The sequence below is a fragment of the Anoplophora glabripennis genome, unplaced genomic scaffold (assembly GCF_000390285.2).
Source record: "Anoplophora glabripennis isolate ALB-LARVAE unplaced genomic scaffold, Agla_2.0 scaffold3, whole genome shotgun sequence".
NCBI classification, from domain to species: domain Eukaryota; kingdom Metazoa; phylum Arthropoda; class Insecta; order Coleoptera; family Cerambycidae; genus Anoplophora; species Anoplophora glabripennis.
In genome coordinates, this window is record NW_019416486.1 from 99,986 (window position 1) to 117,568 (window position 17,583).

The 17,583-nt window shown below is 35.4% G+C and overlaps 1 protein-coding gene across 7 annotated transcripts in view; it reads left to right on the forward strand.

Annotated features, from left to right (window-relative positions):
- The window catches only part of LOC108917494 (E3 ubiquitin-protein ligase Ufd4), a 41,133-nt gene that overhangs the window by 12,815 nt on the left and 10,735 nt on the right, over positions 1–17,583 (forward strand). For 4 of the 7 annotated variants that reach the window (XM_018724134.1, XM_018724142.1, XM_018724128.1 and 1 more), the window contains exons 3-14: positions 1,136–1,510; positions 1,936–2,251; positions 2,307–2,509; positions 2,563–2,841; positions 3,134–3,730; positions 5,851–5,967; positions 7,929–8,100; positions 8,162–8,392; positions 10,215–10,250; positions 12,822–13,088; positions 13,347–14,831; positions 15,473–16,516. In XM_018724134.1, the coding sequence (XP_018579650.1) occupies positions 1,136–1,510; positions 1,936–2,251; positions 2,307–2,509; positions 2,563–2,841; positions 3,134–3,730; positions 5,851–5,967; positions 7,929–8,100; positions 8,162–8,392; positions 10,215–10,250; positions 12,822–13,088; positions 13,347–14,831; positions 15,473–16,516 (5,122 nt within the window). The remainder of the gene's footprint in view (positions 1–1,135; positions 1,511–1,935; positions 2,252–2,306; positions 2,510–2,562; positions 2,842–3,133; positions 3,731–5,850; positions 5,968–7,928; positions 8,101–8,161; positions 8,393–10,214; positions 10,251–12,821; positions 13,089–13,346; positions 14,832–15,472; positions 16,517–17,583) is intronic. The other 3 variants (XM_018724156.1, XM_018724183.1, XM_018724173.1) reach the window with 2 other exon arrangements.

A 17,583-nucleotide genomic window follows, 5' to 3' on the forward strand; every position in this document is an offset into this window, starting at 1 on the left:
CCGACACTGACTAATGATTTTGCTTATTTATTAACACAAATATTTTCAATGTTCAATCATCGATGTTATTGACCGTTTAAGTGATAAACGAACTTCAAGTTTGTTTTTTTATAACAGGTGGATTTCCGTTTGTATTTCAATAGCTTGATTTAGAGGTATTTGTTTGACAAATATATTGGGTTGATTTAGTTCAGATGGTAATCAGATAAGTTTTGTGTTTGTTGTGAAATAACCAAATGTAATATTAAAGTCACTGGAAAATGTAACGTCAATCAACAATGTGTGCTAAATCAGGGGAATAAGGAGGTTATTGGAATTCCAACTAGTTTTGCATGTTTTGAGCATAACGAGGAAACGTATTATTGTGGATAAGCAAGACCTTTGTCGGTAATAAACTGTCTCCGTCTTGAAAAAATTTAAATCAAGGAAAAGGCCTCTGACTGCCGCGTATTTGCACACGCACTGCATCAAGGATGGTCACAAGTAAATGCTGCTTTGTTACAATAAATATAGATCAAAATGATTTCAGTTATCTGATTAAATTCTCTAATTTTAATCAACCAATATTTAAAGACATAATTTTAAATAACAAAAACAGATTAAAACAGTTACAACTATATTATATTTTTGGAATTTGTTAAAAAGAAATAGTAAGTAAACCTGATTGATCATTGTGGCGAAAAGTCATAGATTTCCGGAAAAATTAGGTGTCGGAACCAAACCGGTTTTTTTTTAGGAAAAAATAAGCTTGTTAAAACGTAGGATATATAAGGTTCTAGACGCAGTTTTTGCTAATACAAATAATATATTATTACTGAAAAAATAACCTTTAGAAATTATTTTATTAACAAAATCACTAGACTATTTCTGCCATTAGAAAAAGTTGATAAATATTCTGAATATGTTCAGAACGACCAAAAGTAAACAGCGTTTTCTTTCAATTTTTACCGTAGCGAGGGTTTTTTCTTTTTTTGTAGTAGTAGTTGTAATTATTGGTATAGGTTTGACAAGTATAGTTGGTATAGTAGGTTTATTTTAATAAAATACGTTTTTGAGACAATAAAAGAGAAACAACTACAAAAATTTATTAGTACAGTAGCCAGATTATTACGTTTTGTTTCTCTTTTATCTGTAGATGGCTGATCCAGATCCAGAGACCCTACTGGAATGGCTGAACAGCGGCCTGGGTGATGAGAGGGACATGCAGCTCATCGCATTGGAGCAGCTCTGCATGCTGCTCCTTATGTCAGACAACGTAGACCGTTGTTTTGAAAGTTGTCCACCCCGCACTTTCCTACCTGCCCTCTGTCGCATATTTCTAGATGAACAGGCACCCGAAAATGTTCTGGAAGTCACTGCACGCGCCATCACCTATTACTTGGACGTGTCCGCAGAGTGCACCAGGAGAATCGTCGCAATAGATGGCGCCGTTAAAGCTATATGTAACCGTCTCGTAGTAGCTGAACTATCGTCTAGGACTAGTAAAGATTTAGCTGAGCAGTGTGTTAAGGTAAGTTGTAAAAACACTAGTTATAAGAAGGCACTCGATATTTTAAAGAAAATAATTAATAAGAATTTATATTCTAAACAACTTACAGTTCATAAGGCGAAGGTGTCTGTGGTTTTCCAAAAAGGATACAAAGTAATTAGTTTATATGTAGTATGTAGTCAATATGCAGATGGAGACACGTTTTATTAATTTAAAAATCAATAGAAAAGCTTCGTATAGTCATAATTAATATGGACTACATGAAGTTGCTAACTTGACTTCCTAATGGGAAATTTCAGAACTACATATGACATTTTATTAGGTTGTTCCACTCTCAAGCATTTTTAGATGGACAATAGTCCATTTGTCATATATTCATAGGAACTGACAACCTTCTACATCATTAATGAAGCAGTAAGTGAATTTAGAGACTCTTATTTTTGCAGGTATTAGAATTAATATGCACTAGAGAAGCGGGCGCCGTTTTCGATGCTGGCGGTCTAAGCTGCATCCTGCCCTTTATCCGGGACAACGGTCAACGTGTACACAAAGACACTCTCCATTCAGCCATGGCGGTCGTGTCCAGGCTATGCACCAAGCTGGAGCCGGCCGACGCCGAGCTACCTACTTGCGTTTCTGCACTTAGCACTCTGTTGCGGCACGAAGACTCCCACGTCGCGGATGGAGCTCTGAGGTGTTTCGCCTCCGTGGCAGATAGGTTCACCAGGAGGGGAGTCGACCCCGCACCTTTAGCACAACATGGTAAATACTTTGTTAGGAATTTTAGTGTGTTTTATAAAATGTGGTCATCTTTCAGGATTAGTTAATGAATTGCTGAGTAGATTATCAAACGCTGCCGGACCGTCAACGGCAAGCGGCACCCAGAACACACCGGGAAAAGCTTCCTCTACCAATAACGCCGCTGCGGCAGCTCCAGATTCCAAAGCCAACGCCGCTTCCGTTTCGACAATTATCAGCCTTTTGTCGACGCTTTGTAGAGGTTCACCTACAATTACACACGTAAGAACTTCAATAATATTCCCTTGACCAACTTTTGACGTTATTGTTTTCAGGATTTATTAAGATCGGAACTGTTGGATGCTATAGAGAAGTCATTGAAGGGAGACGAGCGTTGCGCTCTAGACTCAATGCGATTAGTGGATTTGCTATTGGTGCTATTATTCGAAGGGCGTAGGGCTTTAGGTAAATCGGGGGGATCTTCCGGACAGCTCATGTCTAGGATAAGACGTATGGATTCGGCGGCTGAGAAATCGCACAGGCAACTCATAGACTGCATCAGATCGAAGGACACCGACGCTTTGATAGAGGCTATCGAAAACGGAGGAGTAGAGGTAAGTTCAATGATCAATGAACATGTTTGTTTATAAATTTATATACTGTTTGTTTTCTAAAATAATTTATCTTATTTTTTATGTTTGTCTGGTGCTTATATTTCGATATGTTTATTTTTTTGTTTTCGAACAGTTAAAATATTGACTTGATTTATCAAAATTTTATATTTGATATTACCTTTCTAAAACTTGATAGATTTTTGTATGAGAAAGTGAAATATTAATATTTTTACGTATTCTACTGCATATTTTCCTTTTTCTCAATTGACTTCATACGGACCCTGTATATTAGGTGAATTTCATGGACGACGTAGGCCAAACCCTTCTCAACTGGGCATCGGCCTTTGGCACCCAAGAAATGGTCGAGTATCTGTGCGAAAAAGGCGCAGACGTCAACAAGGGCCAGCGCAGCTCTTCCTTGCATTACGCCGCTTGCTTTGGTCGTCCTGCGATAGCCAAAGTTCTGCTCCGTCACGGTGCTAATCCCGATTTAAGAGATGAGGACGGCAAAACACCTTTAGATAAGGCGAGGGAAAGGGCGGACGAAGGGCACAGAGAAGTCGCCGCGATATTACAATCGCCCGGCGAATGGATGATACCCGTAGATAAAGACAGAGCTAGAAAATCGGAATCTGACAGTGAGGACTCCATCGAACCACGTGGAGACCCTGAGATGGCCCCCGTCTATCTGCAGCGACTCCTGCCCGTATTCTGCACCACGTTTCAGTCGACGATGTTGCCCAGCGTCAGAAAAGCGAGCTTGGGGCTCATCAGGAAGATGATACATTACATCCAGCCGAATCTGCTGGAGGAACTGTGCTCGTTGGAGTCCAGCCCCAATTTCGGCACCCAAGTCGTGGAGGTCATCGCCACGGTGTTGGATAACGAGGTAGGTTACATACTATTGTTGTGAATAAGGGAACAGGAAAAATTTCCTAGTTTGCAAATGAATTTCTCGCCTGCTTTAAACGAATACAGTTTGTCAGTATGTTTTTACTTTTTATTATTGTAATAATGTTTATCATATTGTGCATTATTTGGTGCATACTTTCAGGTTTCAAATTTTATTCTGATTTATCAGCTAAATACCTAACAATTTTAAAAACAAAACATCAATGCCTTCTGTTGTAACCACTTCCTGTTTTAAATTTATTGGTATAAGTACAAAAAATATTTTGCTTATTTGGATAATATTACTAAGATAATATCTATAAACAAGGACAATAGGACCAGTTCCATCACAGCACGTAAATGAGCAGTTTCATCTCTTATACCGCGCTTAGACCTCATTCAGCTGTTTTCAGTGCTCTTGGATGGAGATGCGCTGATCAGGGCCTCAATAAAAAAATTTCACTTGTGCAGGAAGAAGTAACCTAAAATATTTTTTTTTGTGGAAGAAAAGTAAGAGGATGATATTATTCAGACTTTATTAACCATGTTTTTAAGTGTTCAAGAAATATGTTTACTTGTTTCACGAGGTATGTTGAATTTGAGACGATCTTCTGCTTGTAGTGTAATTGACCCAAATTTTAATGTGGAAAAAACTGGAAAATTTTCTCTTAATCTACATGAGTATTAGACCAGGGCGGATCTGTTTCGAGGTGGATGTAAGAGGAGGCAAGCAATTTTTTTCTGGACTACCTTCAATACAACTCACATAATAAATATATAGATCCTTAGAACTGGGCGAGGTCTGGAACATTTTCAAAATTACAAAAATGTTTAAAAATTTTCAAAAATACCTATTTTATCGGAGTTTTTTATTTATATCTTGGAACCTATGCATTTTGGAAGAATTTTGCACAATATTGTAAGTTAAAAATGTTTAAATTTATTACCGATGTTACAAAATAGCAATAATTGATGAAAGAAAAGCAAAATAATCAAGTTTTTTGGATAATTTTTTTAAATATTTTAATTGCTTTGAGGGCATTCTAATTTTGGTAAAAAAAAACTCTAGAGTATAATGTAACAACACACCAAATTTAATTAAAATCAGTTAGATAGTTTTCATAAAATATATTTTTTTAATTTTGAAAAAATTTTTTCGAATTTTCAAAATGTTGCACAGCCTCAAATAAAGCATCTAGATACTTGAAAAATGTTTCACATAGAAAAGACCGCCCCAACCTTTCAAATGGTTTTTGAAAAATTTAAATGGGTTGATTAGCACGGCCACAGTAAATTTTTAAAGTTTACACTTTTTTTAATTTTTAAACAATTAGATTACATTTATCAATTTTCAACTTAGTTTTTTTCAAAAATTATAATTTTAAAGTACTGTTTTTTCTTAATTTTATCTGTATTTAACAAAAAAATTAATTTCCAAATAAAATTTTTTTTCTTAATTTGTTTAAACAAAAATTATTTAAATGATTGTAATAATAAAAACTAATTTGCAAATTGATAAATGTAATCTAATTATTTAAAATTAAAAAAAAGTGTTAACTTTAAAAATTTACTGTGGCCGTCCTAATCAACCAATTTCAATATTTCAAATACCATTTGAAAGGATGAGTGGTCTTTTCTATGTAAAAAAATTTTCAAGTATCTAGATGCTTTATTCGAGTCTTTGCAACATTTTGAAAATTCGAAAATTGTTTTACAAAATTTTTTTTAAGATTATTTTTCCAAACTGTCGCTTTCAATAATTAATTTAAAACATTAAAACGTCTTCGATAAAGGAATGTGCAATGGAATGGAATGGAGTGTGTAACGGGAAAAATTTAAAAAAAATAAAGAACGATTTTATTGTCTTAAGTTTTCTATCGAACAAAAATTAAAAATGTTTTTCAGTAAGTCTAAAAATGATGTTTTTTTTTATTTGTCTATTAGTTGCCAAGAATCATATTTTGCTGAATGTAGACTAATAATTTAAGGTCATATATATTTTTTAAAATATTTGTTTAAAGCAGGCGAGCGTAAGGAGTATTTTTTGCTGTTTTGGGACTTGTTCAGTAGGCCTTTGTAAGACAGCATTGCTTGCCTGATAATGGCAAAATTTTACAGATGAGTTATTGCTGGCCCGTCACTTCTCGTAGCGTCGCCGTCTCACCCTTAAGTTTATTTGTTCGCTCGATACGTGCTTACGTGCATGATAGACGTGTTATTCCATATCACTCTCTGGTCAGTTTAACTGCTTGTCGCTATGCCCTTTTTTAAGTCGTTTCCTCAGCTTAGAAAACTTTTTACATGTTGCATCTCTGTTATTTTAGAATTCCGTAGTATATCTGAAGTGTTCTCAAATTAATTTGCCTTTATAGTTGAATCGTAAAGTACATGTTTGAAGTCATATTATTTTTTGTTGATTTAAAAATCAAATAAATTTTTTATTATTTCGTTATTACAATTTTTTTTATGTACAGATGTACAATCCAGTAATAAAATTCAAGATTCTTTTTTATTTTAAAGGAAAAGTTCCTATGAACATGTGTTAACAGGCTTAGTTTCCGAGAGACAACAAATTGAAAATAGCGCTTAAAAGTATTTGTTCCACAAAAAAAAATAAATAAGAATACAAAAAAAGTGTATTAGTTTATTTGCAAGTACAATTTTGATAAAGATATTTTGTATTAGGAAAAAAACATTTTAGAATAACACCTTAAAAAATAAATCTTTACCAAAAGAAAAGAGGCCGATTTGATATTAATCTAAGACTTGGGAGAATAGGACATCAGTCTACATTTTTTTTAATGTACTATCGGTGACTTCATTAATTTATTTTGCGATTACATGGATTTGCTATGGCACGTCACTGATACCAGTCTGGTTTCATTAATCTCATTTAGGATATTTCGAAATATTTGCCTAAATGCGATGTTTTTCAGAAGTTTTAATATCTTCTATCTCAAAAACTAATTCTTTTAAAACCTCTGTTAATAGAAACTTTTCTCTCTCTCCCACCCCCCCCCCCCCCCAAAAAAAAAAAAAAGTAAGGAATTGCGTATTTTTTTTTATTGCAAGCCGAGACATTTTTTTAACAAATTGCAAAATAATGACGCTGGAAAATTTACCGATATAATTGCTTCTATTATGGTTCTGGTATGTTTACAAAAATCTCATAGAACACCAAAAAATTAGATTTTTCCTATAGACTATGGGCCTGTTGTCTTTTGTTTTTTAGATACAAGGCGACAAATGATATTTCCAAATAAAATTTTAGTTGCTTCTTTAAAAAAAAAAATGGGGACAGTATACAGACAGAACTGCAGATAAGTTTCTGAAAGTGCTAAACTTGACCTAAACCTATTTATTTTCATGCAAGGAAGGTGCCTCTGAAGTATGGCTCATTAGTTTCCAAACAGTTGGAATAGAAACTGGTTTAACATAAGAGTTAATTTCATTTTCTCAAAAAGCGTTTCATCACTCAAAAATTTATCTGCACTAAACTACATTATTAAAACAAAAACAATTGATTTAAAAAATTCATATTTGAACCCTGTCTCAAACACAAAAGACGATGGACCTCTATGGTCCATACAAAAAGATCTTTTTATTTTTTGATGTTCCACCTGAATTTATGCTACTTTTTTCCAAAACACCCTGTATTAGTGATTTTCCATAAATACTCTTTTTCGAGATGTCTCATTAAAAAAAATTAAATCATTCTGTATCATTATTAATTTTTTAAATAATTAATCATATTCATCATCTAGTTTATTTTTTGTTTTTTCTTTTTGTATGTCATACATTTTTATATTACCAAACAAAATTTGAATTAACTTGGGTATAAACTATACCATTTTTGTTTGTACTTATACATAGTTTTATCTTAATAACAGATATGCAATTATTTATTAATTTTGAAATATTTTTTAAAGCTTTGCTGTGGTTTTATTTTTCACAATTCTTTTTTTTTGCAACTTCTAAATTGGTAAAAGATATTTGAAAATTTTAACTATTAAATTTCACTATTTTATAATTCTAAATATACGTTTTGTTTTGGTTTTTTTTTCGCTACTTGAAAGTTTGCAGTACACAGTCACCTTTTTTACGCTTTCATACACTGTCCTAGAGAAGCCTGTTGCTTTTACTTTTCCCAAAGAAGATTATCTTATAACCGTAATGCGTCTATATCCTTGCTCTAGGAGGACGAGGATGGCCATTCTATCGTCTTGTCTATCATACAAGATCTTATGACAAAATCGCAGGACATATTCTTAGATCATTTTGCGAGATTGGGAATTTTCACTAAAGTTCAAGGCTTAGCCGGTCCGCCGGAAGCACAAGACAACGATGAGAACGAGCCAGTCGTAGAAGGTATGTGAAAATTCGTAACAACGTTTCCGAAGTCGTGAAAGTATGCATTAACGTTTTACAGAAACGAGTGAAACAAGTCAAATCGAGGATGCGAAGGAGATCTTGCCCGGCAAGGCCTACCATTGGAGGGACTGGTCGGTGTGCCGCGGCAGGGACTGCCTCTACATCTGGTCGGATGCCGCCGCCCTAGAATTATCAAACGGATCAAACGGCTGGTTCAGATTCATACTGGATGGCAAACTTGCAACGATGTACTCCAGCGGGTCTCCGGAAGGCGGAGCTGACACTTCGGGTAAGTCGCTCGAGTTCACCTGCAGAGATGCATGGTTATTTTTTTTTTGTTTTGCATAGTAAAACGCCTAGTACATATATTTTTTTTGGCTTCCACACTTCTCATCTAAGCAATCTTGATTTGCTTCTGATGTCTATAGATGTTCAATCCATAGGGATTATATGGTAAATTAGCAATTCAGCCCTTTAGTTGTGTAAGTCGTTAGAGTAGGAGAGTTGTGTGTTTTTTTCTTTTCACGTTGTCACATACGTTTTACCATGTAACTTACTATGGAAAAAAGTTAACCCCTAATCCTAGTGGAGTGATTTGCGAGTGATAAGAAATGAATTTGTGCATAATTTAGTTTTTGTATTTTTTTGGTTTTTGTAACTTTAAAATTAGTAAAGTATAAATTTAGGAAATTTTTGTTTTTCCATCAAACGTTTAAAGTAATTTGGAAACTTTTAGACTGGTTTATTTTAACAAATAAATTGTGATTATTTATATATAATTTTTTTTAGTCAAAATTTTGCACAAATTCGTATGATGATATTAATAACTAATATTTCCTTTCATATTTTACTTAGAGAAAGGATAATTGTGTATTTTAATGACTAATCTTTTGCGGTATTCGTAAATAAAACGAATTATTTCACTTGTGCGGAATATATTTGCTACTAGAACTTAATGTACAGTGTGAGCCAATTCCGATATCTTTTGGGGGAATTTCTTTTTTTTCTTGAAATGGACAAAAAGTAGGTGAGATGTCTTGGGCTCAGTGTTCCAGAAAAATTGAATAGTAAAGACCAAATTCTGATATCTTCAGTCGTTTTTCATTTTAGATCTTTTATTCGTGATTTTTTATTTCTGTAAATTTTTTGTAAAATTTTGTGACCTGTAGCATTGTAAGGCTCTGAGATTCCACATGATTGAACATTTCAAAGGATCCTTCTAAAATTTCAGTTTTAGAAACTAAAAACAAAAAAAAATAATTTGAGGAAAAAACTTCATTCATTTTATACGAATTCTTAAAGCTTAAGTGGTTACAAGTGATAATTTCAAATATTTTTGAAATTTTATGCAAAATTTTTTATTTCAACAATATATAAATTTTGTGAAATTTAATAAAATTGGTTACATGTGAGATATTTTTCTGTAACTTATGGATTTTCAGTTATAAGTTAAACTTGTGTTTCTTTAAATGGGACATCATATATACACAGTGTACCTAAAAGTCAAGGTCAAGCTAGCAGGAGATGATAGGCCGTCCAATAACTGGCCAGAATAACTAAATTCAGGCTTAGCAAAGTTATTTGACATAATAGAAGAAAATCAGTAATGTAAAACCCTATATCTCTTAAAGGAATCAAGATATGAAAATGTAATTTTCCGTTATTTTTTTTTTTTTTTTTCGAAAATAGGGATTTTGCCAGCTCGAGAAATTCTAGAAACTTCCAAGAAGTGTTAAAGTTGGCCTACTTTGTACACAATCTAATCACTTACTTATTTTTATCATAGCTTTTAATTAGCTTGACTTTGAACATTTATTTGAAATATTCAATTTACAAATTAAGGAACACAAAATTCTTGTGCTTCGGAAGGATTACATAATGCTGAAGAGTGTTGCGGTTTAACTAATAACTGATCAAATTTTTAATGTAGAATATAAACAGCCTGTTATTTTTTATAAAGTGTAGCTGAAATGTGTTCCATACTCCTGGGGTACTTTGGTTAAACTGTTTCTTGTAAAAGTTATACATTTCAAACCCCATTTTTTTGTGTTGTTTTTTCGTTATGTTTGCTGTGTGCAACCGTCATGTTGATTTGTCTGTCTCGAATTTAGGCAAGAGCCGGGCCGCGGACAGCCTCACCACCGAAGGTAAGACCGCTTTTTGTATTTATTTAAACTATTCCCGCAACACTTAGTCGCTAAACTGCTTCTACCCTTAGTTACTTGGCTTCGGATTTTACCCTTATTTGCCCAATTACGAATGACCCCGGTGCTTCTAATGATCCTGCTTGCAATAGGGGCTCCTTGAATTTTGACGTGTTCGGTGGATACAAATACACAGTTTTCTTAGAATTTTGTGATTTTATGCGATAGAGGATTGGAAATCAGATTGATTCAAATTTAGCAAATGTGTACAACACAACGATCTTTTTCCATTAGAAACCTGTGTATTTTAGGCCTCAGATTTAGTTAAATGAGAAATATTGTAGAAATTACATTTTTTGTTTTAACAATAGTAATTTTAATGTATTTGTTAACAAAAAAATACTACAACTCAATGATTCGGGTTGGCAAAGCCCTGACAACTATATATTCGAACATCAGTAACTTAAAAAAAAATAATATATATATTGTTTCAGGTTTATATTTTTAAACAATACCAGAGCAATAAACTTAATATATATGCTTAAACAGCTCTAAACTTGGAATACCACAATATCAAAAATATACCAGTATTTTGCCAGCAATTAATAGGTATTTGACACTATCATAATATTACCTTTTTCTCTGAAAAATTGCTTAAAGTTTCAGTTTAGTGTGTAAACATGTCAATGTTCTTTGCGGTTTTTTCTAGAATTGGGCAAAGGAAACGTTTTGCTTCTGGAAAATTCCATTTTTGAAAAATTTTTGGGAAGAAATGTTGAAAGCTTTGTGAAACTTTGAATATTCATAGTAACTTTCCCAACAAAGTTTCCGGTATGTAAGTCCAGTAACCAGTACTGGAAGTGATAACTTCGTTGGAGGGTGACAAACCAAGTTTGGGTCACAGAACTATAAAGAATATGGAAAATGTGGCATAGTTATTTTCGAAACAAGAAAATAATCATCCTGCTTAAATTGCTGCTTATTTTCTCGATCCTGTACAATTCCAAAACGGAACATATTTCAATAATGAGATTACCCGTTATTACTAATTACGCTATGGAAAAATATATGGATGACATTTTACTCATTTTAGTCAATTTGTTTTGTCAACAAATATAATAAAATGTAGTGGTTAAAGGCTTGTGTTACCTTTTGACGTGATTATGTCTATAAAATTGTTACATATACAACAGAATGTCGCAAAAAGGTATAAATCCCCCAATAACTTTCCAGGATTGAATCGTATAAAAAAAGTTTCAGATGAAAGTTGTGGGATGAAAAAGAACCAGTATGCTGACCTTGAATTTGAATTTGATCTTAAGTTTTAAAGTCGAGCCATGGTCAACTTGAAAATATCAAAATGGAACACCATATTTTTCCGTTGTGTCCTTGCAGGTCATTTGGAGATCAACCTAATTTTTCTCTGAATTACTCGATAAAAATGTTTCAAGCAAAATTTGTAAAATTTTGAAATGGTGACCTTGGATTTGATCTAACTGATTAGATATCAGCTCCCAAAATAGCTTCTCATCAAAGGACCCCGCAACTATCCTTATGAAAAATTTCTCAATTTCAAGTTGACCTTTGTTTGACCTTGAAACTTAAGGTCAAATACAAGGTTACTAATATTGGTTTCTTGATATCCTACAATTTTTATCTGCAATAGTAGAAGTAAAAGCTGCGTATCTAACTGAAATTGATGGTGTAATTAAACGTTAGTTGGAGCATATAGTAGAGTAGTTTCCTGCAATATAATCACTTTTTTATATAGAATTCAGTCCTGACAAGTTATTAGGGATTCGATTCTTTTTGGCACACCCTATTTATTGAACCAATCTTTCTACTAAAACCTTTTGACCATATAAACTATCTGAGGCTGGCCAAGTACCATGAGGGACTTCAAAAATGACTCAAAGTCAATCCATTAATGATCTTTAGTGACCTATCTTGGTAATAAGAAATAATAGGAGATGAATGAGGCTGCATTAGATGTCTTGAGGAAGCAAATCTGACATATTAAGTCCCAACGTCAAAACAACCAAGATATAGCTTAAAATTTGTAAAAATTTTAGACTCGATTTCGGAAAAGTGGCAATGAATCTAATTTGAGTAGCCCCTCACAAACAATAAGACAAACTTTACAGTAAAAGCTATTTTAAAAACTACATGCATACATCTACGTACATGAGACATGCAGAGGACAGTGAAGTATTATATTAGTGTTTAAATTAAAATGTTTCACAAGAACTTGTTATTACTCAATAATTGAGACGTATCTAGGTCTTTTTCCTCTATCCTCCGCAGTCGTCTTGATGGAACACAACTCGCAAAGTTTTTTTTAAACAAAATAAATCGTATAATATATTGAATAATGTAATTTATTGTTCTTCATATGATACAAAAAAGTAAGCTACCAAAGTCAGACATAATTCACGTTAGTTTAACAAAGTTATAAAATGATTTTATAAAGAAAAACAATTCAAATTTAATTTTTTGTCTAACAAATATGCGCTAGAAATATCTGACTGGTCAGCTTACTTTCTTAAAGCTCTGCTTATTAGACTTATTTAACAGAAAACCGTGGAGAATTCTTGGAAAAACTGCAAAGGGCTCGAGCCGCCGTCCGGTGTACTAACAATTCCATACCAATACTTTCAAAACCGGGCTTGACCCGATTGGTAGTCGGCAACTGGTCCCTGACATCCAGAAAGGAGGCTGAGATTCACATACACAATTGTGATGGCCAACAACAGACAACAATCTTACGGGAGGACTTGCCTGGCTTTATCTTTGAGTCGAATAGGGGCACAAAGCATTCATTTATCGCTGAAACTAGTTTAGGTAAGTGGATACTTAGGGATGTAATAGTAAAATTTTAAAGAGTTGTCTTACTGTGTAATAGTATTATATTAGGGAACTCAATGTTTTGGAATCGAGATTGCATCTCGGGATTTTCGGACAAAAATTTGGGACTCATCCTGAAATGTAACTTAAAAAACCTTAAAATTTATTTGTTGTTTGGCACGTACATTAATTAATAAAAGAATAAATAAATACCGCTATTTTTAGAAAAGAAAAATGTATAATGTGCTTTTTTAGGTCCAGAATTCTCCGCTGGTTGGACGACCAAAAAAGGCAAACGCCTACGCTCCAAGCTGGAAGCTACGAAGATGAAAGTGAAGTATCTCGCACACCAAATCTACGAGCAGTACTTCAGAGCTGCTCAGGCACAACCGAGAGGCATCGTGGCCAAGCTCGGAAACATCGTTGCACAAATAGAACGTGCCTGCCAGAAGCAATGCTCCTACGGCAATAACCGCGAAGGCAACAATTCCTGGAGGGAAATCCTACACAACGCGTTGGACGATTTAACTCAGATACTTAAGGAAGATGGTGTGGTCTCTGCTTATGAGCTGCACAGTTCGGGATTAGTGCAAGCTTTGCTCTCTCTGCTGTCGACCAGCTATTGGGATCAAGGCCTAAAGTCGAGCAAGATGAACAAGTACCAAAAGCAAAGGGTGCAGGTTTTCAAGCAGTGTTTCAAGAATAGGTTAAACGACGATAATAATTCTATATCCATTCTAGTCCATAAACTTATAGCGGTGCTCGAAAGCATCGAAAAATTACCTGTTTACCTTTACGATAACCCGGGATCCGGATATGGTCTGCAGATTTTGACAAGACGCTTGCGGTTCAGACTGGAGAAAGCTTCAGGAGAAAGCACTTTGATTGACCGCACCGGTAGAAGTCTGAAAATGGAGCCGCTCGCGACTGTCGCGCAGTTGGAAAGATATCTCTTGAAAATGGTAGCTAAGCAATGGTATGATTATGATCGCAGCTCGTTTCAGTTTTTAAAGAAGCTGCGAGACCCCAAATATCAGACGTTCAAGCATTCTCATGACTTCGACGAAAATGGATTGATCTACTTCATCGGCACCAACGGAAAGACTAGCTCCGAGTGGGTTAATCCAGGCCAGTATGGCCTGGTTACCGTTTCGAGTTCAGACAGCAGAAATCTGCCTTACGGTCGAGTGGAAGACATTCTGTCTCGGGACCCGTCAGCGCTCAACTGTCACACAAATGACGATAACCGTGCTTGGTTCAGCATCGACCTAGGAGTGTATATCATTCCCAGTGCTTACACCCTACGACATGCACGTGGCTACGGCAGATCCGCCCTTAGGAATTGGCAGTTCCAAATGTCGAGGGATGGCCAGACCTGGACGACACTCTACACTCACATTCATGATATGTCTTTGAACGATCCCGGCAGCACGGCCACCTGGCCTATCGAGGTTTCCCCAGATGAATATCAAGGGTGGAGGCATGTCAGGATACAGCAGGCGGGAAAGAACGCTTCGGGTCAGACACACTACTTGAGTTTGTCTGGTTTCGAGATTTACGGACAGGTAACTGGCGTAAGTGAAGACATGGGCAAAGCACACAAAGAGCAGGAGGCGCATCTTAGGAAACAGAGGAGGCTTGTGAAGTCGCAGCTGTTGAAGCACATGGTGGTCGGTGCGAGGGTCGTAAGGGGAGTCGACTGGAAGTGGAGGGACCAGGATGGGAATCCACCAGGGGAAGGTGAGTTGTAAACCTCATTAACACATATTTTTAGAGACAAAATGATGCGATTTAACGATTTAATTAATAACAATTTCAGCCTTTTGATCTCAAGCAATCTTGAAGATCTTTATTCACAGTGACTGCTGTTATTCGTCCAATAAAATCTCGGGAAACGTGATAATTTTTTCCATGAATATAAATCATAAATTAGCTTAACATGTTTAAGGCGTTCGTATAATCTCATTGGCTATCCGTGTTTTAACAAGCGTGTAAGTTATATAATTTTTTTTTAGACATTAGTTTAATAGAAATTTGGTGTAATTTAATTCAATACAATTTTATATTTTGAGGCAATATAACCTTTAAATTAAATATGGTGGGGAAGTTCTATTATTAACATTAACCAAAAAATTTATACAAAAGAAAAAACTTGAAAGAAGCCCATAATAAAATAAAAATCATTTATAAAAAAAAAACAGTTCGCCAATTGTTACATTCTAACAAGTTAAAAGAAGTAACTTTGGATAGAGCTAAATCAACTCATTCTAATCCCATGAGTCTACGATAGTTTCATCTATACGGAACATTAAGTTGCTTTGTAATTCTCGTGATAGCAAAATTAACAACAGTTTCACCTTCAACCTACTTATTTGTTTCAGGTACAGTAACTGGAGACTTACACAGCGGCTGGATAGACGTAACCTGGGACCACGGTGGTTCCAACTCGTACCGAATGGGTGCCGAAGGCAAGTACGATATCAAACTGGCCCCAGGTTACGACGTGGAAGCTGCCACCACATCGAAATGTTGCTCTAGCAACAAGCAGAAAAGCGAAAAAGACAAACAGAGTGTACTTACGAGCAGAAAAAGCAGCTCGACGCCCAGTCTGCCCGAAGCTACCGATGCCAAGACCTCCGTGGCGTCCACGGAACAAGCAGCCTCTGCGGACAATCTCGCAGCCAAGCAAGCTGCCGAAACAATCGCCGAGAGTGTATTATCGGTGGCTCGTAACGAAGCTCTTATCGCTGTCACAAGCGAATCGCAAGCTGCCAGCAACGACAGTGAATTATCTGTGGTGGTACATCCGTTGCGAGATCCGCACCACGATTTGTCTACCATTAACAATTCAACAGATCTTGCGACGATCGTGGAGAGTTTAGCGTTGTGCGACTCGAAGCCACTACCAACCAACTCTTCGGACTCACAGAAGGCCATGGTTTCCAGCAACTCCAACTCCAACATCAGCAAGTCGAATCGCAATTCAAAAATAAGCAATTCCCAGGCGGCCGCGGCCGCTGCTCAGAGTTTCGTGGAGGCCGTCGAGGCCCTGGATAAGATCCGTGAGGGCTCCGACATGCTAAGGAACAACACCAACAATTTCCTGTCGGCCGAGCTGTTGCAGTCGGCTCTCAACATTGGCCAGAGCAGCCAGATAAACACTTTGTCTAGTTTGAATTCGGTGGGTGTGCGGATATCGGTGTCGAGTAATTCAGAGACTGACGACGAGAAGCCGGTGAGGCGGAAAACGGAATCGGCTAAGGGCGGCAGTTGTAGTAGTGATAAAGATGAGGCTGTGACAAACTCAAATAATGCTAAGAACAGTAGTAATAATACAATTGTCGTGACGAACCCGATGAGTGTCAGTGTTCCTAACCTCACCTCCACGGAGGCCAATAGTCAGATAGAACCCACCACCACAGCAGGTACCCATCTCAATTATCTTTCTTTCTTAATTTTATTTTGTAGCGCTCATACATAAATCCTACTTACAGAAAAATGGGTAATTCATTTGTTTTTTAAGTGTACAGGATGCAACTTTGAAGCTGGTCATATTTATACTGTGACATTTAGAGACACGTAACATATTTTCCCAAATTTCGTCATGAAAACTGATTTTTTTTTTCATAATTTTCAAACCCCGTCACTAGACAGACTAATGTAACCTTAAACTATGCCATAAAAGCCGTGAGCATGTACCTAATGAAACCTACATTTGTATAATATTATACCACAGAAATTTAACAATGAAGACACACAAACACTGTACTGTCACTAAACACTGAAACAACTAACTCACTAAAGAAGACTGAGTACCACTTTAAATTTTCCTATAAAATTGGACTTAATAAAACAACACTGCCCTACAAATTCTACTTTGATTCCAGTAAAGAGTAAAGAATACACAGAAAGTTGCGAAATTAGCTCGATATATTCGGTCAATCCTTTTGCTGAATTATTATTGGCTGTTTTTTGCCCATTTAGCGCCCTGTTGTCATATCACATCAGGTGGATCGATATTATTTACAAGGAGAAGGTAAGGTAATCGGATTTTTGTAATTTTTGATATTTATGGTATGTGTAGTTTGGACCTTGAATAAGAATTTTCCGAAGTAGTTCGACGCAACGTTCATAAATTACCGAGATAATCGATTTTGAAGTTTTACCTGACGGCTAAATTCATTAGATGTGACACATTCTTCAACTAGGAGTGTGGCCTAATTAGTAGCATTCGGGTGTGACAGTCACGAGATCGCTGCTTCGAGTCCATTGCGTGACATTTTTTTTTTTTTTCAAAACGCACCATATGGTTTTTTATTATTTTTCTCATCTCGAAAATTATGAACAAACGAAATATTACAATAACTACTTATGTATATGTAGGAATATTCTTCAAATACATATTTCATTAAAATGCACAATTGGTTGATAAACAATATTTATTATAAATTATTAAGGTTTCATTAAAAAAAAAACGAGGTCAGGTAGGATG